At 46.5% G+C, this 22,468-nt stretch overlaps 1 protein-coding gene across 7 annotated transcripts in view; it reads left to right on the forward strand.

Moving 5' to 3' along the window:
- CADM1 (cell adhesion molecule 1) overlaps positions 1-22,468 on the forward strand; it is a 678,445-nt gene that overhangs the window by 527,077 nt on the left and 128,900 nt on the right. For all 7 annotated transcript variants that reach the window (XM_078681871.1, XM_078681873.1, XM_078681874.1 and 4 more), the window contains one exon: positions 20,179-20,322. In XM_078681871.1, the coding sequence (XP_078537997.1) occupies positions 20,179-20,322 (144 nt within the window). The remainder of the gene's footprint in view (positions 1-20,178; positions 20,323-22,468) is intronic.

Consider the following 22,468-nt stretch of genomic DNA (forward strand, 5'->3'; position numbering starts at 1 on the left):
CTGTGGGCTGCTTCCCAGTAAAGAGCAGAGTTCTTGATCCCTGTATGTGTTGCTTGCATGTGAATTTACCTTGGAAAAATAAGACGAGGCGTTTTGCAAAACAGGATCAGTTGGTTTAATTAAACGCAGCACCAGAAGAGCGAGCAACATAGTAGGGGTCTGAAGACTGTCTCAAAGCACATTGGTTGTGGCCGTCGTTTTATATATTACATAAATAATTGTAATTTGTACATTCCTTTGGAGACTGAAATCTGGGCCTAGTCACAGGGCTATAAATCTGGTCAGTTTCAGTTTTGAAAGCTTTATTCGGTTTGCATGACACAACCATAAAAGCAACAGTGAATCAAAGAAAAAAGTACATTCAATGACATTTAACATAAAAACAACGTAATTTAAGTATTACAGTTACCCATCTAAAGTAAAAGGTTGACTGCGCATTCCGTATATTAACCCACAGTGTGGTGCACCAACGGTCATTTATGTCCTTCCAAGGTCGAGACCCTACTGCACTTCCAATCAATGTGTGGCCAGTGGGTGTGAGAACAGATATGCGGCATGGGGAGCACGTAATCACTGTATGTAGTGTCCATGCTGTCTTTTGATTGGCTGAGTGTTCCTAACTTAGTGTGGCATCAGAATTTATGGTATTTTTGGAGCGCACACTTTTCCGGCCATACTATCTTTATTGAGGCCAATCTCCAAAGTCCACTGTGGTGTGGCTGCCTGTCTGTGGGATTGATCTGGGTTTTCCAGTTTCCATGTTTAATTGTTGTCACCCGACTAGTGATCTGTCCATCAGTTGCTTCAGGCCTACGTCACAGGGCCTGCATGATCTCATACTCCTGAATCTAGGCTGAGGGGGACGCCAGATTTGGTGAATTCAACAGATGGTGATCAGAGTTCATTATTATGCCTACATATATCATGACATGCATTGATCTATTTTCCAATATTAACATTCCCCCCTTTGCTGTATGTTCAACTACTTCAGTCACCCCATACTTCATGGCAGTCACATTATTCGAGGTTTGTCATGTTTCTGTTATGTCTATTACTAATTCCCTAGTCAATTGCATTCTATCTAACTTGAGGACTACGTTTTTACAGCAGGATATCACCACTTGAAACCGCACAAGAATGGGAAGAGGATGTGGCTTTATGGCTAGAGTGGTCGACTTCAAAGCTGGGGAACCGGGTTAGATTCTCGGTGGGGGACGCTCAACATCCTGTGATTCTGGGCAAATCACTTAATCTCCCTGTACCTAACACAAATGAATGTGTCCATCTATAACGAAACTGGTGCTCATGTAAAGTGCTCGGATACCGGATACCTTCACGTTGCGTTTGCTCTATATAAAACTATTAAAAATAAATAAATAAAGTGCAATTGGTAACAATGACAGCCACAGTCTGGTCGCCCATCGGGGGAACCAGGATATGCCTATAAACCAGTTCTGCTCAAGGGCACCTCCCTCCTTCATGTTGGCTGGTAGACGCAGTTGGTGGATGGCAAAAGTTAGTGTCCGAGGGTGAAAGTACAGCAGGATGATCAGATTTTTGGCACACACTCCACCCTCCATCATGATCATAAAATCCGACACATACTGATGTTGCATCTCCATAAGGCAGAGGGCTCTTAGTTGATAGCGTTTAGGCCAAGTGTAGTATCGTTAATAATCTTCGTTTCCCACCTGGTTATCTGTAACCAGCGGGCCTTCGCCTTTGCTTGCGAAGTGAAGAAGGGTATGAATCCTCCCATGTTAACGTGAGTGTCAGAAAACAGTCTGAATTCTAACTAAGCCCAGCCAAAGTAATCATCTGTTCGTTTTTCTTTAGCCTGATGCAATAGAGAAGTTTTTTTTCTGTAGCGGATGTGGGAACAACTCGGATAGACCTTCTCCAGTGATGAACAAGGATGGTGTCTGCGGTTACAAAGGTGCAGGGGCCCCGCCATCTGGAGACGAGCTGGGTGTGGGCAAACTTCTCACATTGCCAGTAGGTATCCAGCAACACTGAGGTGCCCCATTGCATATTTGATATGTGCAGTATTGTTTCACAATTCTCATTTGTGCTAAGCATTATCGTTCCTTTGCCTCTGAAACACAAGTAATTCAGTGTAAGTTTCCGTACAATTAGCGGTAACCCCATCCCTTCAAGCCACATGTACCTAGCTCAGTGTCCCAGATTTCCTAACATGGGGTATCTATGCTGGCATTCAACCCTTCCCTTCTAGACTCCTTTCCCCTTGTTTCATTGAGGTGGATGGTCCTGTATTGAAACTTTGTCTGGGGATTTGTTAAGTACTGTCCAAGATGCACTAAGGGCCACTCTGGAACCACAGACCGAGGTAGGAGCGGACATGTTTGTGCACTGGTGCGGTGGCCTTGCTATCTCCAAGACCCTCTTCTGTGGAAAATCTCGAGGCCCAATTGTGTACTCCCCTATAGTGACTCACCTGCGCATCCTGTCTAGCTCAGTTTGAATGTCGCTAGGCTCAGAAGAAAGAGGTAGTGCTGTGGGGCTGGTTTCATACCGGGTGATGTTTGCAACTACTCTACTGGGTTGCATCTTGGCCCTAATCCTACATAGGTACAGGTGGATGAGACATTTTGCTTTTACACGTGGTGTTTCTTGGGATAAGTAAAGTCTATATGCGCCCATGGCATGGAGTTATCAGCGAACAGACATAGCACAACCTAGCCGACGTCTGGGAAGCCACGGTGGTCATGTGCTAGTACCATGTGTATTGCAAGATTGCTCTGTGTAGTACGTGTGGAATACTAGTGTTTTGTTGAGTGTAAGTGAGGTGGGATGGGTTCCTATGCAGAGCTGTAGTAATGTCAAGGTAGGCTTTGTATGACTAGCCTGATTTTTCCCTACAGGTGGATGCTGCTACACCCATGCTAAGCAGATGGTGTGCAATAATACATAACATTTGGAGCATTGCGGGTCTTATGATGGTTTCTGGAGGGGTAGTCTTCAGCTTTCTTACATCCAGGGATGTCTTTGCTTGGCCCAATATAAAGAATCTGTTGTAAAATATGTCTGTAAACAAATAGTCTGTGGTCTTTGGCTTGAACGCTTGGGCCTTGTCGAGGTTTGGGAAGTTGCGGCTGAAGAGGTGGTGGGCCGCTGTAAAGGTGGTCCACTTGTGGCTTGATTGCAGACATGTTATATAAGAGCTGTGGGTTGTAGGTTAGCTTAGAATTAACATACACCACTCAGTCTCAGGAAATTCCTGTGCCTTTCCTTTTTAGGGTATAATCTGTACATTCATTTTGTGCAACTTTGGTGAGCTACTGGATGAGGGACCCCAGTTTGAGCATCATTTTAGGAATCAGTGAATATTGGGCCTATGTCGCCTGAGTTTTATTTTGTGGGTCCTTTGGTCCCCCTCGCCATAACAGAGGTTAGTGTTCTAGCAGAGTGATCTTCGGGGCTGTGCGTATGACTCTTTTGACCTAACTGTTCGTCCCTCTAATACTGTGCTTTACGTAACATGTGTATGTAGTTTTATCAATGCGGGTGGTACCTTCTGACCCACACATGCGTGATGAACCATGAAAGGAAGGGGGCATGTCACAATTTGGGTGTTGTGGGTAGCAACGTATCCCTCTGGTCCCTGAACATGGCGTGGAACGAGGTCTTCCCTAATCGAGTTGGGTGTTTTGACTGTCCTTTTTTCCGGAAGCTTCTTTTTTGGGCTGATTCCTGCAGGTAGTTTAGCACCTTCCTATCGTCTCATGTAGTGTTGATTTTATTTTGGCATTCTGGTGGGAGTTGAGAAGCTGCTCTGTGGCCCCATGTGGTTTGGATTTGGCAATGACTGGGATCGGACCTATTGCTCCCTTGGACGATGTTCGTGAGGCCCTGTTATTTGCTTTTACAAGCTGGGTGCAGTTATGAGTGTATCTGTGCACCTTGTGTGGGGGCAGCGATAGTCATCTACAGCATCCCTTTCCCTCCTGGCACCCCTCTCTCCCTTCAATCCAGGATGCTTTGGGTCTGCCGCCCTCGGGGAGGGTCAGGGATTTCTTACCCTGCGACATGCTACTTATGCTGTTTTGGAGGGCTATGATCCGATGAGCAGACTATGGATGTTTGAAAGCATTAGGGGAGGAGGATGAGGCAAGATGTCTTGCATACGGCGGGAGTCAGGTGCATGGCTGGGACTTGTCGTGTTGCAGGTAACTAGCTTGAACGGCTGATTACCCTGGTGTATTTCCCTGCTGACTTGGTGCCAAACTGTTGCTTATTCAGGCGTGAACTACTGAGTTCTATAGGACATCTCAACATCCTGCCTGTGTGGAAAACCTGGCTTCTCGAACGTTTCCTCATTTTGGAACTTAAAGGTGTCCTCTAGAAGCTGGAGACCTAAATAGGGTACTTTTGATCGAGTGGCAGGAACCCATCCCAGTTGGACTTGGCTGAGGGGACCTGCGTGCCTGTTTTTATGCAATGGCCAGGGGCTGTTCTGCCCCCTCATGTCCAGCTAACCCTGCCTGGGGGACCAGCTGCAGAGTAGAGCCTAGCCCCCCCCCCCCCATAGGTACCCAAATGGCGAACTGTGGCATGGGTTCCCAGTCAACATATCATATGGCATCCCAAGGTCTTTCCAGAGGTCAATTAAAGTCTTGAGTTTTCCTTCCAATTGATGTCACTAGTCTTTATTGTTGGGCTGAGGGTTTCTGAAGTGAGTATGGCGTGAATGTGTCTTATTGGCAGTTTTTTAGACTTACTGTGCATTTGGATTGGGGGATTGTGTAAAGGTATTGCCTCCTCAGTCACTCCTCCCTGAAGTGGCCCCTGTCGTTGCTGGGATGGTTTCCCTACCTGCTGCTGTTGCCAAGTGCTTGGCCAACCACCTTGTCTTTGTTGTGGTAGTGTTTTTGCAGACTTATTTCCTAGTTAATGAATGTGCTATGCGGTTGGGTTGATCTGGGCTTAGTTTTGTAGATGGAAATTTTGCTGGACCTAGCCCAGGCTTATTGATCTTTGCTCATAAGCTTTCAGGTGGCATCGGTCTGTCATGTGGCCCTTTCTAAGACAGTAGAAACATTCTCAAGGGTCTGGCTGCCACCAGCCTTCCTGACCTCTGCTGCCATAACTGGACCTGAACCCTCTAGGGTTCTGCGGAGAAGTTCCTTTCGAGACTAGTGAAGGTCATCTGCATGCCTGCGGCCAATACGGCCCGCTTGGGGGTGGTTTTACTCAATTTGTGGAGTTTTTTCCAGTCTTGTTACTGGTTTTCACCCTTCCTAGTGAGAGGTGCCTGTGGTGGCTTGACCCCCTCCAGCTCTGGGACGTTCCCCATGTGGCTAGTGGGGGCACTTCCTTGAGGTGGTGTATGATTTTCTGGATGTGCCGAGTTACCTCCAATGGTCACTCGCTTCAGCACCTTTTTTGCATCGGGTAATCTTCGGACGTGGAGGAAGCACCACATAGTGCTGAGCAACTTTGTATTCCCCACTTCCTCGCTCCGGGAGGTGGCAGAGTGGCAACAAAGGCTGAGTTTAGTAATCCAGAGGGTATGTGCAGTCTGTTTGTCACCCCCATTGCCCTAATGAGCCTTGGGCGGGCTCCAGCCAGGACAGATGAAGAAGACCTAGGTCAAGTTGCCCGGGGCTTGTTTTTGACAAGTTACCATGACACCCTGCCTCATCCGGATCTATGAGGCAGAACAGGAGTCTTTAGAAAGTCATAGGCTCAATGGAAGCCCATATTACTTTCCGAGTGTATTGGAATGAAGACTCGCGAACAGATTTATGTGTCTACAAAAAACTAACAATAAGGGACCTGTTGAATTTAGAATTGGGTCCTGACGAAAGCCCAAACCCTGATTGGCACGACAGGCTGAAACATGTTGAGCACTTATTTCTGATGTTATTGGTGACTTACACGTCCGTAAAAGGTCACCACTTCACCTTTTAATCTTAATACTGTATAATTCACCCGTAGTTGGCAATTGAATGGTGGCTTTGTGTAACCTAATGCAGGGACAGCTGGGATAACCAGCATGAGAGAGAGCACCTCTATGCTGGTGTGGTGGGGGGAGGTGCGGACGCCTTACTTTGGGAGTCCTGGACAGAATTTTAGGTCAGGGCCATCTCACATATTCCTCTCTCCTGGCCCTTTACTGTCATACCTACTTAGTCTGAATGTGTGTACTAGTGGGTTTGATTATATTGGTTTTGAAAGTTCACTCCTCTGGCCAAGGGAATGTGTGTCTTAGTGGATGCATGCCATTCACGGCTCAGTATATCTAGCTCTTTAGCCTGCATGGGCACTCAAGTTTGCATGTGATTTAAAGGGGACTCAATGGTTGGAGCTGATTTGACAGGGATTTAATGCGTTTTTAAATTGTTTAAAAAAAAATAAACTTAAATCCTACTCTGTTTGTGGGGAAAGACTATGGGCACAGTTATGCTGGCAATAATTACTTGAATATGAGCTCCGCTTAGGACAAGGATGCATCAAAACAAACTTGGTAATTAAAACACACATGACAAATAACCGATAAGCAATTGTAATGGTTAATTCAAAACATTTTGAATAGTTTTTTTTAGCAACAGAACAGCAAAATGTGAACAAATGCTGACTTTTTCATATTTACATAGAAGCTGGACATAGCATTCCACATAGAACAGTTGCAATAATTTATCAGTACCACACCATAAACAAAAATGCATCAAATGAGAAACCACAATGGAAATAAAAAAAAGGAAAAAAAATGATGAATTTTTCAAAAAACCTTTAGCCCTCTCCTAGTGCATGCTGCCGATGACATGGGGAGGCTCTGCACGATACATGGGACTAAGTGAGCCTGATAATCTGTCAATATCGGCTATGGGACAAAGATAGCACTATTTTATGTGAATACAAATGAATTAATTGCCAACTAGAGGGCCTTCTTGGCCAAGCACAAGCTACACCTTAATCTCCATGGTACAAATGTTTCCCTAATGTCTGAATTGTATCCTGTTTCACACCCAGGGGTTTAGCGTGCCATCTGTCACGCTCAGCGATCCAAGCGATAAGCCTCTCACCTCCTTCAGGCACCACCTATGTTTGAGACCGGTGACACTGAAAAACCCCTTTAGACTAAAAAATAAGATCGATGTTCTGGCCTTATATCACACCTAGAGCCTTGGCGTACCATCTGTGTCTTGCCTAGCGGTCCAAGCGATGAGGCTCCACCCCTGTATGACACTCGGATCAAGCATACCATCTGTCACTGCCAGAGGTCCAAGTAGTCCCTGTATTACACCCAGCGACACGCATACCTTCTGTGTCACAACTAGCGGTCCAAGCAGCTCCTGTTTCACACCCAGAGACAAGTGTACCATAGGTGTCATGTCCAACAGTCCAAGCATGTAAACAAACCTCATCTTTCCTCGCAAGCTAACTATTGAAACAAGCATTGAAAATGCAATAGGTCTCGCATTAGGAAAGTTTTTATTTTTTTTATTTATGTGTTGGTTTTGAAAATAGCAAAATTAATACCTTTGTCAGGTGGATGTGGTGGTGGATGTGGTGGTGAATGCGATGGTGGTGGATGCGATGGTGGTAGATGTGGCGGTGGATGTGATGGTGGATGTGATGGTGGATGCGGTGGATGTCATGGTGGATGTGATGGTGGATGCGGCGGATGTGGCGGTGGATGTGGCGGTGGATGTCATGGTGGATGTGATGGTGGATGCGGTGGATGCGGTGGTGGTGGATGCGGTGGTGGATGTGGTGGTGGTGGATGCGGTGGTGGATGTAGTGGTGGTGGATGCGGTGGTGGATGTAGTGGTGGTGGATGCGATGGTGGTGGATGTGGCGGTGGATGTGGTGGCGGTGGATGTGGATGTGGTGGCGGTGGATGTGGTGGTGGTGGATGTGGTGGCGGTGGATGTGGTGGCGGATGTGGATGTGGTGGCGGTGGATGTGGTGGCGGTGGATGTGGTGGCGGTGGATGTGGTGGCGGTGGATGTGGTGGCGGTGGATGTGGTGGCGGTGGATGTGGTGGCGGTGGTGGATGTGGTGGCGGTGGTGGATGTGGTGGCGGTGGTGGATGTGGTGGTGGATGTGGTGGTGGATGTGGTGGTGGATGTGGTGGTGGATGTGGTGGTGGATGTGGTGGTGGATGTGGTGGTGGATGTGGTGGTGGATGTGGTGGTGGATGTGTGGTGGTGGATGTGTGGTGGTGGATGTGTGGTGGTGGATGTGGTGGTGGATGTGGTGGTGGATGTGGTGGTGGTGGATGCGATGGTGGTGGATGCGATGGTGGTGGATGCGATGGTGGTGGATGCGATGGTGGTGGATGCGATGGTGGTGGATGCGATGGTGGTGGATGCGATGGTGGTGGATGCGATGGTGGTGGATGTGATGGTGGTGGATGTGGTGGTGGTGGATGTGGTGGTGGTGGATGTGGTGGTGGATGTGGTGGTGGATGTGGTGGTGGTGGATGTGGCGGTGGATGTGATGGTGGTGGATGTGGTGGTGGATGTGGTGGTGGATGTGGTGGTGGATGTGGTGGTGGATGTGGTGGTGGATGTGGCGGTGGTGGATGTGGCGGTGGTGGATGTGGTGGTGGATGTGGTGGTGGATGTGGTGGTGGATGTGGTGGTGGATGTGGTGGTGGATGTGGTGGTGGATGTGGTGGTGGATGTGGTGGTGGATGTGGCGGTGGATGTGGTGGTGGTGGATGTGGTGGTGGTGGATGCGGTGGATGTGGCGGTGGATGTGGCGGTGGATGTCATGGTGGATGCGGTGGATGTGGTGGTGGTGGTGGATGGATGCGGTGATGGATGCGGTGGTGGATGTAGTGGTGGTGGATGTAGTGGTGGTGGATGTAGTGGTGGTGGATGTAGTGGTGGTGGATGTAGTGGTGGTGGATGTGGTGGTGGTGGATGTGGTGGTGGTGGTGGTGGATGTGGTGGTGGTGGTGGTGGATGTGGTGGTGGTGGTGGTGGATGTGGTGGTGGTGGTGGTGGATGTGGTGGTGGTGGTGGTGGATGTGGTGGTGGTGGTGGTGGATGTGGTGGTGGTGGTGGTGGATGTAGTGGTGGTGGTGGATGTGGTGGTGGATGTGGTGGTGGTGGTGGTGGATGTGGTGGTGGTGGTGGTGGTGGATGTGGCGGTGGTGGATGTGGCGGTGGTGGATGTGGCGGTGGTGGATGTGGCGGTGGTGGATGTGGCGGTGGTGGATGTGGCGGTGGATGCGGTTATAAAGCCTGTGATTGATAGAACTTAGAAACGGCAAAACTATGATAGCAAGCATATGTTTAATTAAGCGCATGTGGACAGTGAATTGCATTGCATGAAATCCTTTTCTTAGTGTGGCATGTCAGATTTAGTCCAATCCCTAGTGCAAAATCAACATGAATCACTTTTCGTTCCAAAAACACATGTAGGAGCAAAAATCAAAAATCTAACTGAGGTGAACAGTCTCTAATGCAGCAAAGTAACCAGGTGTGTGGCATTTCTTATAGGTGTAAAATCACTCTGCATAGAGAGAAAATTTAGTTTGATGATGAATGAGTTGTGAAAAATGTGTATTCGTATGACATCCCCAGCACATAGAGGTGCAAAAATTACATTTAGTTGCAAAATCACACTTTGTGAAACATCGATAGAAGTGTGAACACACTGCGATGAGCTAAAATAAAATTAGTGTTATAAAGCAAAGCAAGCAGATATCGTTATTATCAACATCGGATAAAAAAAAAAAGAAAAAAGGAGACACGGCCGGGCAGCCGTGAAACTGAAAGCACGGCCGGCCGGCCGTGAAAAAGCCTTTGATGCAGCAGGGGGTAATTAGGGGAGGAGAATGGCTGGGCTGAGGCAGAGCGCCAAGCCTTTGATGCAGCAGGGGGCGGAGCGGGAAGAGCTGCTGGCGGCACTAAGCTGACGATTTGATGCTGTGCACGCGCATTTTAACTAATTGCGCTTGTGCATTGAGTTAAAAGTGTACATGCACTTCATCAAATCGCCAGTGAATCGCCAGTGTAGGTAAGCTTTGTTTAAGCCCCCATAGTCTCGCTCTGCTCAATGCGCATGCGCATTGACAGGCGAGACCTAAAAAGGTGACCCCTGCGGGATCACCTCCGAGGCCACCTTGAGACTACTCCGCTCAGACATATAAAATAGGCAATATGTCATGTTTCTGTTAGTGGAAGGGCCCTCAGGTTAGGTTTTTGCACTTCTTCCTAGTTTGCTATACCCCAAATACTTTGACTAAGGCACCGATGTAGTCTTACCCACTGGCAGAGGCTCCAGGACGGGCTTCCGCCCCATATATTCAGCAGAACTTCCAATCAATTGCGGCGTCAGCTCACTGTTCTTGCTGTGCAGATGTGAATCTGTACAGGCGGGGGCCTGTTTCTTTGGCTGCAGTCTAGCTCAAAGAACCAATCTCTCCTGGCTGGCTCACCAATATTTTGCTCGAATGTGAACTTACCTTAAAAAAAAAAATAAGACTAGACAAGAGGTGTTTGGCAAAACAGGAACAGTTGGTTTAATTTAATGCAGCAGATTGGAGAGCAGGCAACGGTTAAGGTCTGAAGACTGTCTCAAAGCATATTAATTTTGCCCATCATTTTATATATGACATGAAGCGTCATAAAGTAATTTGTACACACCTTTGGAGACCGATTTCTGAGCCTAGCCACGGGGCTGTAAATGTGGTCATTTGATAAGAAGCACAGGTGGGTCTCAACCCTGCGTGGACACTATGTGAGGCCAGTGGGTACGTGTCCAGATGTCCGGCATGGGGAGCGTTTGATCACTGCGTGTAGTGTGCATACTGTGTTCTGAGTGGCGAGTGTTATAACTTAGTACGGCATCTGACTTGATGGTTTTTTGGGAACCCGCGCCCCTATGGACAGATGTGTTTTATTTGGGCCAGTCTCCCAAGACCATTGTGGTGTCACTGCATATCTGTTGGACCTGTCTAGGTTTTCCTATTTGTGTGTTTGTTCAAATGTTACATGTCACTCCACCTGTGATCTGTCCATCAGTTGCTTCAAGCCTAGGTCGCAGGGCCTGCCTGATCACGTGTTTCAGGCACGAGGTTGAGGGGGGAGGCCATATTTGGTGAATTCAACAACGGTGATGCAAGTTCTTTATTATACGTACTTATATCATGACATTCAATTATATTGTATTTTCCAGTATTAACATCTGTTTTACATAGTGGGGCTGTCCTTAACTATAGTGACAGGGAGTGACAAAAGATGATAAAACTACCTTCTGGTAAGCTGTGAAGTTTATTTCTGTGTCCAGTATGTAGACTAAAAGTTCAGGGAAATCATTCGACCCTGTAAAGAAGTTGACCTGTTTCTGTCCAAAAGACTGTTTACAAGTTAGTATCAGAGCATTCATCTGGAGCATGCCCTTCTCTAGTTTTCCAGGCTAGGTGCTAAAATTAAGATTGTGGTCCAATGGCCAAAGTTACTCCCATAGCTCATGCTTGCTATTCTAACAGTCTAATTGGCATGAAAAAAGGGATTTGACCATCATAATAACTATATGTGCTATTGAATTATCTAGAAAAAGTTAGTTGGGTCTGGGAGTTTCCCTCCCTCAACACTGCCCATGAGTTTCGCTCACTCAACTTTGCCCATGCTTCTCTGCAAGCACCGTGTCGCATTTTAATTTAGGCCACTGCAAACCCTGCTACAGGCTGCTTGCATCTTCCCACATGTTATGTGATGTATATTTGTAAAGCACACTATAACCCACAAGGGTATCCTGCTGAGAAGTGTCATATGTCTTAGTTAAGAGTTGTATGAATTAAAATCTTATATATTGTATATCTTGAACATGCCACTATATTTAGCTTTTCTATTTTTAGATAGCGTATTGGTCATCCCTTTGTCTGAGGAGTGATTGTCATGTGTCTTACTAAGTCCCATGAAGGAACACTGCCATTTTCCACCATGTGCATGTTTCTTACATTGCCTTTCCTTTAATAACCTTTTACACACATTTGCGTCAGTGACAATGCTGAGATAGTTTATCTGAGACTGCCTTGCTTAGATTCCACAAGGAGACCATTATCACAACTCGCTTAACACCATTGTACAAGGCCTTGAAACACATAGTGCAAATATCGTTCTATTTTTTTATCCACGAAGCGACATGGCTATCTATAGACCATGAACAATGCTGGCTTGACTAAGGATGCTTTTCATTATAAACGAGCCTTTCCGGTTTTAGTTAGATGAGCACTTTGCTGTCTTTGGAGATGTCTCTACACACTGAAGCTTTGGTCCAGCAGCTTGGTGATACCTCTGCAAAGGGTGTCCAGCTTGCGACCAAGACTAGGACTTACATCCTTTCCCTTCAGTTAACCGGGGTTGGGTCATCCATTATGGGGATTATTGGCAGAAAACGCACATTCACGGCCCTAGACACTTAGGTTAGGGACTGCATTGTATGAGGATGCCTGATTTCTATATTGTGTTAAATGCCTACATATATACATTACTGTAGCACAATGGTAAACGTTTTCTTTCTGTTCACTGTCCTACTTATAACAACTTCTTTCTGCTTCTGTCTAATGATCATTGCAGTACTACACTTTATGCAAGAATCATGTTGGTTCAATAAACATTGAAAACGTCCCACTATTTATTACTTGCATGTCTTTCTGAGAATAAGAGCATTAGTGACTGAGGAAAAGGGTTCTAGATCTGTTACCACGATTCCTGGGAAATCGAGGTTGTCCTGTTCAGTGGTTGCCAAAACCATTTGCTACCTTCCTAAGTTTGAGGGACTCACAGTGGTACTGTCTGTGAGCTAGCTGGCCAATAGGTCAACATATCCTGAGTGGGTGCATAGAATCAGTCTGGTGACAACCCAGCGGTTATGCCATCTCCGTTCATCCGGAAGGTGGAAACTACACGACAGCAGGTGGGTGTGCCTAGCCCTGCCTATAGTAGATTGGTTAATTGAAAAGTCAGGTCCTCGCCTTCTCATAGAATTCGAGGAGGTGAGACCGATGTGGAATTGGAGGCTGTTTTACATTTTAGGAGTGATGTAAGAGAACACCTATCCTGTTCTGGCTCTGTGTATGTGTGGGATGTGTGTGAGTAGCAGTCTTGCCAAGCGAAGGTGTCTGGGTGGTTGGTGGAAGAAGATGACTGTTCAGGCAGATGGGTCCTAAGTTGTGCAGTGTCTTGAATGTGTATATGAGGAGTTTGAAGTAAGCAGGTTTGTGTGTTGGGAGCCATAGGGGCGCCCTGAGGTGTGAAGTGATGTGAATTGTGTGGTCGGTTAAAGATGAGTGTGGCTGCAGAATTCAGGATGGTTTGACATTTAGTGAGTTGCTTGGTGACCCCGAAATAGGGTGTTCTTGTTCTTCAACTTACTGGTGACTTGGGCAGGAGTGACCGTTTTTTTTATTGTTGCTTGGGAGCCATTTGAAGAGCTTCCTCTGTATCTTTGGGCGTGGAAACATGATGCAGTGACTACATTGACTTGTGTGATCATATCCAGTTTGCTCTCGATTTATTATTTCGAAGTTCCTGGCATGGGTGCTGGGTGTGTCTGATTAGGGCCGGTCACCAGTTGCAGTCCCATAGTTAGGTGTTCTTGCCGAAGATCACTACTTCGGTCTTGTCTGGGTTGGGCTTGAGGCAGTTTGCTTTTGTCCAGTTAGTGACTTCGGTCATGTAAGGTACCAGCCCAACAGCTTGTGTGCTATCCCATAAGAAGGAACAGTCCTAGTGGAAAGTGGGTCCTTGGATGCCAATCTTTTTCAGGTGCCTGATGAAGATGGGGTGTGCGAGAGGTCCAGGAGAATGAGAACTGGCATGTCTCTTCTGTTAAGAATGATTTGGAAGCAGTCTGTGGTGGTGACGCACGCTGCTGGTGTGACCCCCTTTGTGCGCCTGTGGACAGACCAATACCTATCCATGATGCACACACCAGTAGGCACGTTGTCGCTGGACCACCAAGCATGCATTACAGCTTTCCTTTGGCCACTTATGGCCTTTGAGTATGTGCCTTACAAAGCTGCACCTTGTTGTCAAACTCCACTTTCCTTCCCCTGCGTTACACTTATGGAGAGACCAACACCATGCATACCTTTATAATTCAAACCCTACTGGGCACTCTGTGGCTGGATTCTTCTTTCGCATCATTACTTGCTCCCCACCATAGAGACACTGTTGACCTATCCTTACCATGTGCTCTTTATAATCCATTCAACTCCTAAGTAAAATTGAAATCAGTCCACTGTACACCTTATGGCTAAGCCCAGCCACCACTACATGCACCTTGTGAAGGGCATCCTTTATCCCTTTGTGCACTGTTGATTGAAATACCCTTGTGCACTTTATGAACCAATCTCAATCGTCCCCACCTTCTGAAGAAGCTCTACCACTGTGGATATTTAGAGATGTAGGGTGTTAGAAATGGCGGGCTCTAGTTGGCAGAGGTAGGTACCTTTTGTCCAAATAGGGACCCTTGCTTCTAGTCAGGGTAAGGGGGATACACTTTTAAAATAGCCCCTGCTCACCCCCTTGCTAGCTTGGCACAAGCAGACAAGAGTATCTCAGAGGCTGTGTAAAACATTTGTGAACATGTACAGTAATACAGTGAAAACACTACAAAGACACCATACCAGTTTAGAAAAATAAGTAATGTTCATCTAAACCAAAACCAGACCAAAGACAAAAATCCACAATACAGCACTAAAAATATGATTCTTAAAAGGTAGAAACAGTTCAGTTCCAAGAAAAAGTGAAAATCTGTTATTGTACACCAAGTACCTTGGATGCATCACGAAATGCAAGCAAAAAGGGTTGCAGTAAGGTGATGCGTCGGTTCCTTACACTCCGGGAAGTTGATGCATTGGTTCCTTGCTGTGGCGAAGGTGATGCGTCGGTTCCTTACTTCTGCGCAGGGGAGGTGATGCGCCGGTTCCTTACACTCCGGGAAGGTGATGCGCTGGTTCCTTTCTCTGGCGGAGGTGATTTGTCTGTGCAGGGGAGGTGATGCATCGATTCCTTACCGGAGAGGTGATGCGTCAGTTTCTTGCTGCGTCCCCCACGATGTGACAGACTTGACCCTTTGATGCGTTGCGTGATGATCGGTGCGATGCGTCGGTTCTTTCCCACCGGCCTGTGTCAGAATCGGTTCAGTGACCTCGGACGTCGGAGATCCGTGCACCATTTTTGTCACACAGCAGACACTTCAGCCGCGAGCAGGAGCTGCATCGATTATTTGGTGTCGATGCATCAAATCTTCTCTCTCACCGCTATTATGTTTTAGAAACAGGCCAGGAGTCGATATCACAGTTCTTGTAGTTTCCAGTCCCAAAACAACCTCCAGAGGCCCTGGGAGGCACCTCTTAGCAGGTCAAAACTCCCAGCAAAGGAGATTAGGGGGGATTGGGAGTGAAGTAATTGTGTCCCTGAGACTTCAGAACAGGAGGCGAGCTCAATTCAAGCCCTTGGAGAACTTCCTCAAGCACAGGACACAGCAAATAGCAAAGTCCTTTTCCTTTCCTTTGCAGAAAGTAGCCACTGAAGGCCAACCCCAGACAGCAAACCACACAAGGGCAGTATTCCTCCTCAGTTTCTCCATCTCAACTCCTTGGCAAAGGATCCTCTTGATTCCCAGAAGTGATCTAAAGTTCTGGGGTCTTGGTCCCAATATGTACACAATCAAAAACCTTTGTTCTCTGGTGGCAGAGAAGCCCTGTTCTTAGTCAAAACCAGTTCTGTCCTCTCTGGTGCAGCTTCCTGGCAGGAGGTGGAGACAGCATTGTGGAAGGCAGACCAGGCCCATTCAGGTGAAAGGAAATCTCCTCCCCCTACTCTAAAGGCAGCCCAGGTCTATTCAGCACATCCCTGACTCATCCAGACTCTCTGGAGCCATGGCACATCCCCAGCCCCCTGTCACAAAAAAGCTAGACAGTCAATACACATCCTAGTAGAGGCACACTGAATGGCTAAGCAAGAAAATACCTATTTTCTAAAAGTGTTTTCGCAATGGCAGGCCTGAGATACCTTTAGAGGCTGCTTATGTGGGTGGCACAATCAATGCTGCAGGCCCACTAGCAGCATTTGATTTACAGGGCCTGGCACCATAGTGCACTGTACTAGGGACTGACTAGTAATTAAAATATGCCAATCATGGAATCCCCAATCCATGACAATGATTTACAGGGAGCACTTTGGCACTGAACAGCAGTGGCAAAGTGCCCAAAGCATCTAGACCAGCAAAAACAAAGTCCATCACACAGCAAAATAACAGGAGGCAAAGGCAAAAAATACAGGGGACACCCACACCAATGATGCCAGTTCTAACACAGGGTTTGATGCGCCTGCAAGCAGTTAGTGGTCTGACACCCCAATGGTGACTACGTAGAAAATAGTCACTGTTCTGCACACTGAACCTAAAGGGGACAAGAGAACATTCAAGCAAAGATCCTGGCATAGTGTCTACCTGGGAGCCAGCAACTCCTATTTGGTATGGCTGACCTGATGTGTGTTTTAGTATGGGAGACCCATGTTACCAGTCTTCTGACCAGCGCTCAACGTAACTCTGACATGATGCTTTGTGACATAGTGCTAGACTTTGGATGGGTTTCCTAACACTTTAAGCATGAGCAACTACTACCCCATGCCCAGCCTATGATTGCCTCTTGGTGGCAGCAGATACTAGTAGTGAGGTGCAGGTCTTTGTACCTGAATCTCACTGGTGAATTTCCTACTGATGAATCGTATGTTGTAAATCCTACTTGAATCCCTCTCATTCACCCTGAGTAGAAGTTGCATGTGCCTTTAAGTGTTTGGCTACATATGATTTTGGGGATTCCCATAGTATGTGTTAGAAGACCTTCAGGATATCCGGTCTATAAGGTTAGAGGTGGCCAGACATAGCTCTCTCACTTTGCAATACGTCCCCAGGCTTTGCCCCTTTAAATTCTCCAAAACTCTGGTATTTGAAGTGTATTTGATGTGTGTGTGCTTTCTCGCTGTGCCCTCATCAGTCAGGCTAGCTTGAATCACTGGCAAAGTGTGCAAGGAGCCCAAGTCTGGGCATACCCTGCCAACTTGGGGCAAACAAAGAGGACTTTTAACCCGTAACTGATCCCAGGATGCTTGTTTCTAGTCCAGGGAAGACATGGCTTGCAGTTCGGGCTGGACTGTTCCCATGAGGACCAGGGTCAAGACTGATTTGCATATTGCTGTGTCTGAACTGGGGTGGCGAAGTGAGCTAAAGAACCATGTTGGATCCAACCCAGATCTGTGACTGGGGTGAGTGTCTGAAAAGTTTCAGCGCTCCGTCCATCTCCTTGTGTTTGCAAAGAATATAAGACTGCCTGCGGCACAGCAGTGAGATTCACCACCTTTGAAATATGTATTGGCTGGTCATGGGTTGTGCGTTGCATGACTGTGATGTGAGCCCATGGGCCTGGGGTTGGGAGAAAAGCACATGCTCCTTCCTGTGGAGCGTTGCAGAAAACAATCATCATAGTAACTGGACCGAGGTTGTTTGGGAATTGGGGCCTCCATAGCCGGTGTGATGCTAACTTGATCCCATCTGCTGCCTTCTGTCTGAATATCTCCTTGAGAATGACCAGTTTGTCTTCTCCAGTGGTTAAAAATACAAATTGCTGCCTGTTGCCGGTATCTCGTGCGATTTTGTTCTCCCAGCCATTAAATATTTGCTGCTTTATGGATTATCTGCTAAAATATTTGTATTTCAGTGTGCATGGACCAAACCCATGCACATTGTGCTTTGCCTACTTTATTTCACCGCAGGTGACTAAAGTACCTTTGTCCTAAACTTGTTTAATTTGTATTGGAAACAAGCCCAAGGTCAAACCAGTCTGAATAGTGGACCAACAGTCGTTCTCTTGCTAAATTTGCTCGCAAATCTTCCTAAAAGGAATACACTTGCATGTAGTGGTAAACAACGTGAAATGATCATAAGCCACCATATATTGATTGTCCTCTCACAGGTTCATAAGACATTTTATTGGTTGCATTAAATATGTATAACATTTTTCTCCTATAGAGTTTTTTGATTATTTTCAATTAATAAGTCTAATACTAGACTTATTTGCAGTTAGTCTAATAATTCACATAAATATCTGGAGCATTTGGAGTTGTATACTAGGAGTGTGTGTGCGTGCTTTGTTCACCCTGGTGCACAATGAATCACCGAATGGGTTGCACACACGTGTGCTTCCCCTGTGGCAAAACTGATCGCGCTGGTGCACACGTAGTACCAGTGCGATCATGAGGGCATTTCCTCATTTCGATGGGAGCATGACCCCGTGTTAATTAAAAATAAGGGAATCCGTTAGTCTCTGTGCCCATGCCGTATTTCTGACGGGGGCGCAGAGGCAAACAAAAAGGTAGTGCACTTTCAGTGTGCCTCTTAAAGGCAGCCCCCTGAGGGAGAGAAAGTGGGTCCCATGGACCCCCAACTCCCAGATATCCCCCTGCAAGCTGGTGCTGCAAGGGGCTCTCTTCTCTCTTGAAAGTGCAGGAAGCATGTGAAACAGTGGCTTTTTAAACAGCTGATCTGTATTTCCCTTGAATGCATAAGTTCATGGCTGCCCTCGGGGCAGCATATTCTATATATTGCAGCACACTTTCCTTGTCGGCGCCTGGTGCAGCTTTTGTAAGGTGAGCCGTGGCTCAAACAGGGAAAGTGGCCCTGTATATACTAGGTCATAGGCATTTTCAACTTGCCATGGCCGAGTACATTTTTCAAGCGTTAATTGAGGATATCCTGGTAGTTGAAACTCCCTCTACAATGTAATGCTCAATTCCAAGAAACTGTTTATATTGTCTTGTAGTATTCAGCAGGGTTAGGTTTTAGTTCATAAAAACTATTTTTCTTAAATGTTTTGGTGGTGCAGACACAGGAGGAATGAGCTCAATTGCATACACCTGCACACAACTATGAAATCATCTAGCACTACTGAGTACAACTGTAAAACCAACTTGCAACGGTTGGTACCTCTGGGTGATGCGAAGGACAAAAACACGGGTTAATTTCTCCTGCTCTGCCTCTAGGCCTTTTACACACACAGGCTTGCTGGTTGAGACAAGTAAAAAAACAAACGTCACATTTTTGCTTTTCTACGGCAAAAACCTTGGGGGGTGATTTAAATTTTAGAGTAACTGTCCTCCGGATTTAGGGATGTTTCCTGCCCCAGCAAAAACTTAAATTGCCAAGAACTGCTCTCACAATTGTTCCGTTAAATGCAGTGATGGTGTTGCCTTTGGCTCTGTCAACTTGACAGTGCCAAATAACACACTTAAGATATATTTTTGCTTTTCCCCCAAAAAAAATCCGTAAGCAGGATGTTATGGGGAAAATATGAAAAGCGAAAACCCCCTCACCATGGGAGTTTTCTCAGGTGGCTTGAAGGTCTTTAAAATGTTTTTACTTAAACCTTCTACCAGGTTTTGGATGGTGGTGTGAAAGTAAACACAGGCCACAAAAGGCCAAGCCTTCGCTGTCCCTCTCTCTGCCAGGCTGTCTGAGGAGTATGTCAGCAGTGCCGACGGAGTTGTCTCCTTCGCTGGCATACTTAAGTTCATCCAGACTCTAAATGAGGTGGGCGGCGCTTCAGTTTGGTGGGGAGCCGTGCTTAATTTGAGCCGGTGCTCGGCACCTGCACTTAATTGCCGGCACCGGCACTTGGAACAGCTGCTCATTTAAGGATGAGCAGGAAAACAGTTATTTAATAATTCAATACATCTTTAAAAAAAACTACCACCAGCCACCCAAACCATTTTTAAAGCTTGGGGGCCTTGAACAGTGTGAATTCTGACACTTGTAGCAGTGTGATGGTTAGTAGTTGTGGCAATGTGTGGTGCAAACTGCGGTGCATTCATCACGAAGGCCCCGACAGTTATTTGTTTACAAATTAAGCACTGGTGGGGAGGGTACTCCATCGCCATTGCAACAAAGTGCCCTCCTTGCCAAACTCTAAATTAGGCCCTCTCATTTCTAACCAAAGAATTGCAGGTGGTAACATTTAGTCACATGATTGTTTTGAAACTGTTTTATCTGTGATGATTTATTTTATGCAAAGATAGGCAAGACCCCCTAGTATAAAAATGCTTTCGATGTATTTGTGTGAATGGCTTTGGAAGTGTAGACCGTTTTTGATGATGCCACAAGTTAAAGTACCTATGCTCTCTTGTTTTGTAGGTGAGCCGAGTTTGATGATGGACAATGTTAGTGTCGTTGAAGGAGAAGTAGCGACAATCAGTTGCCGGGTTATCAACAACGATGGATCGGTAATCCAACTGCTGAACCCCAACAGACAGACCATCTACTTCCGAGACTACAGGCGTAAGTGAACCTGCCTTTGACGCTGTACTGCTGCGATAAGTTGTTTATCCATGACCAGGAAGCATGTTCAGTTCAAGACCGCTTCCCAATCACAGCTCGAAAGTCAGGGATGCTGGAATTGTGAGATTATGACGCACCAGCCTTTTCTACAGGTTCATCCATTTGGCACGTTTGCAACATAACCCTTCATCTGCAGCACAATTTCCAGATTTTAACCCAAAAAATTTGCTTCTAGCTCAAATGGATCGAAAGTTACTGAAAACGCTGAGACTTGTTGACAGACAGTGGAAGGCCATTGGCGGAGGTTAGCTGGTCACTTTTCAAATGCTGAGTCTTTAGATATTAGAGTCATACTTATGAGGTGAAACATTTATCCACTTAGTTTTAACTCGTCAAAATGACAATCTGAATACTGCCTCAAAATGTGCCGCCTTACGTCGCATAATTTAACCAGCCCTGCCACATAAGTTGGCCCTCCTCTGCTGCATAATGAGTCCCCTGTCTTTTAAGGGCATCGTGTAGAGCCATATTCTGAAGAAACGTCCGTCTTGACAGAGAAGTCAGACTGATATTGCATGGGTGGTGATGGGCACTGGGCCGAAGCAGAGCGTGGTGCATGCAGCCATCGGTTAGTTCGTGCTCGGTGTGAATTAACATGGACTCTAGTCTCACTATAGGACAGGGCATAGACCTAGATTAAAGAAACCCCAGCAACGAGCGAGGATCACAGGAGCAAACCCAACTGGAGAAGTCGAGCAGTCGGGGGAATTACATGTCATAAAATAGTCTGAAAGCTAGACCGGCGACCTAACTGCAATTTTAGAGGCGTCCAACTGGGGTTTCTAAGATTTAGCTGTACTTATATGAACACTTGACATGAAACAAATTACTCAGTTGTTGTGCAACTGAGAAACAAAATGGAAGTCTGAGCTAGATTGGAATCACAATCACACTCTACCAGTATATTATTGTAGGGCAGAGGAGAGCTGCAGGCTTTGTACCAGCAGAGGCTCCTTCTCTAAGCCGGAGGAGCAGCACCCCACTGCTTTAAAAGAATTACAAAGGAAAAATAAAATCATAACGGAACATTATTATCATTTTATTTTTAGTATTGAGTTTGTAGGTAAAGCCAGGTTTGGTTATGGTGGGGCTTCCATGACCCAAAGGGAGGAGGAGTGGCTGCTGCACCTTTAATGCGCATGACTGTTTGGCCAGCTGTCTTGGACCAGACAAATTATGCACACTTTGCATGTTCTCAAGCGGCTGTATTGCACAGCCTGGGTGGAGAACATGCACAGCCTCCCAGTCCCTGTCTGAGTGCCGAACAGCACTCGGACCTATCATTACGCTGCGTTCTTTCTGCATCAGAGGAGGAGGAGGGGGGGCGGTGGCGGCTGGCGACCAGCAGGTAAGTTTTTTATTCTTTATTACGTTTTTTTCTACCCCCTCCCCCCGCCCTCCAGCCACTGTTCCCTAGCAGCCGCCACTGTTTAAAGGGTTAAACAATGAATGAAAAAGTGCAGTGTCAGAAACTGCAGTGTCTGCAGAAGTGACTTCAGCAGATGCTGAGATGGAGAAAGCAGGCTTCAGCTGTGAGACCCACCTACACAGTAAAGCTAAGTTCAATTGTAAAATTATACTAAACAATGGTAGAAACAAATGAATATCTTGGTAAAGCTGAAAGGCTATCAAACTCGTTCCTAACTGCATATATCCGTAGGGAAAAATTCTGAGCCATTTATGTTTTACATTTGAAATCTCCACGTTTACTAAATCTGCAACATCGGCATCCTTCCATTGTTGAAATGGACGGTGTTCATCTACTTTCTTGGATTCTGGGAAATTTGGGTTTACAATGATTAGCTGCCCGATGATGGACACCCATCTGGGTGTGTGAGGACTCTTGCTTCTGATCAGTCAGATCCCCCTGATCCGCTTCATCAGACCACTCCGGCCTCCTACCCTGCTCTCTTCTTCTCTGTTCTGTATAGGAACCACGCCATGGTGAAATTTAGGCATAGGTTCCATCCGTTTACCACACTGTACCATATGTCTCACAACAAGGCCACTGGAATTATTCGGCAGGAGAGGGCCAAATTATGCAGCACAGTTGAGTGAATTATGCAGCAAGAAAACACCAATTATG

The sequence above is a fragment of the Lissotriton helveticus genome, chromosome 3_1, assembly GCF_964261635.1.
Source record: "Lissotriton helveticus chromosome 3_1, aLisHel1.1, whole genome shotgun sequence".
NCBI lineage: Eukaryota > Metazoa > Chordata > Amphibia > Caudata > Salamandridae > Lissotriton > Lissotriton helveticus.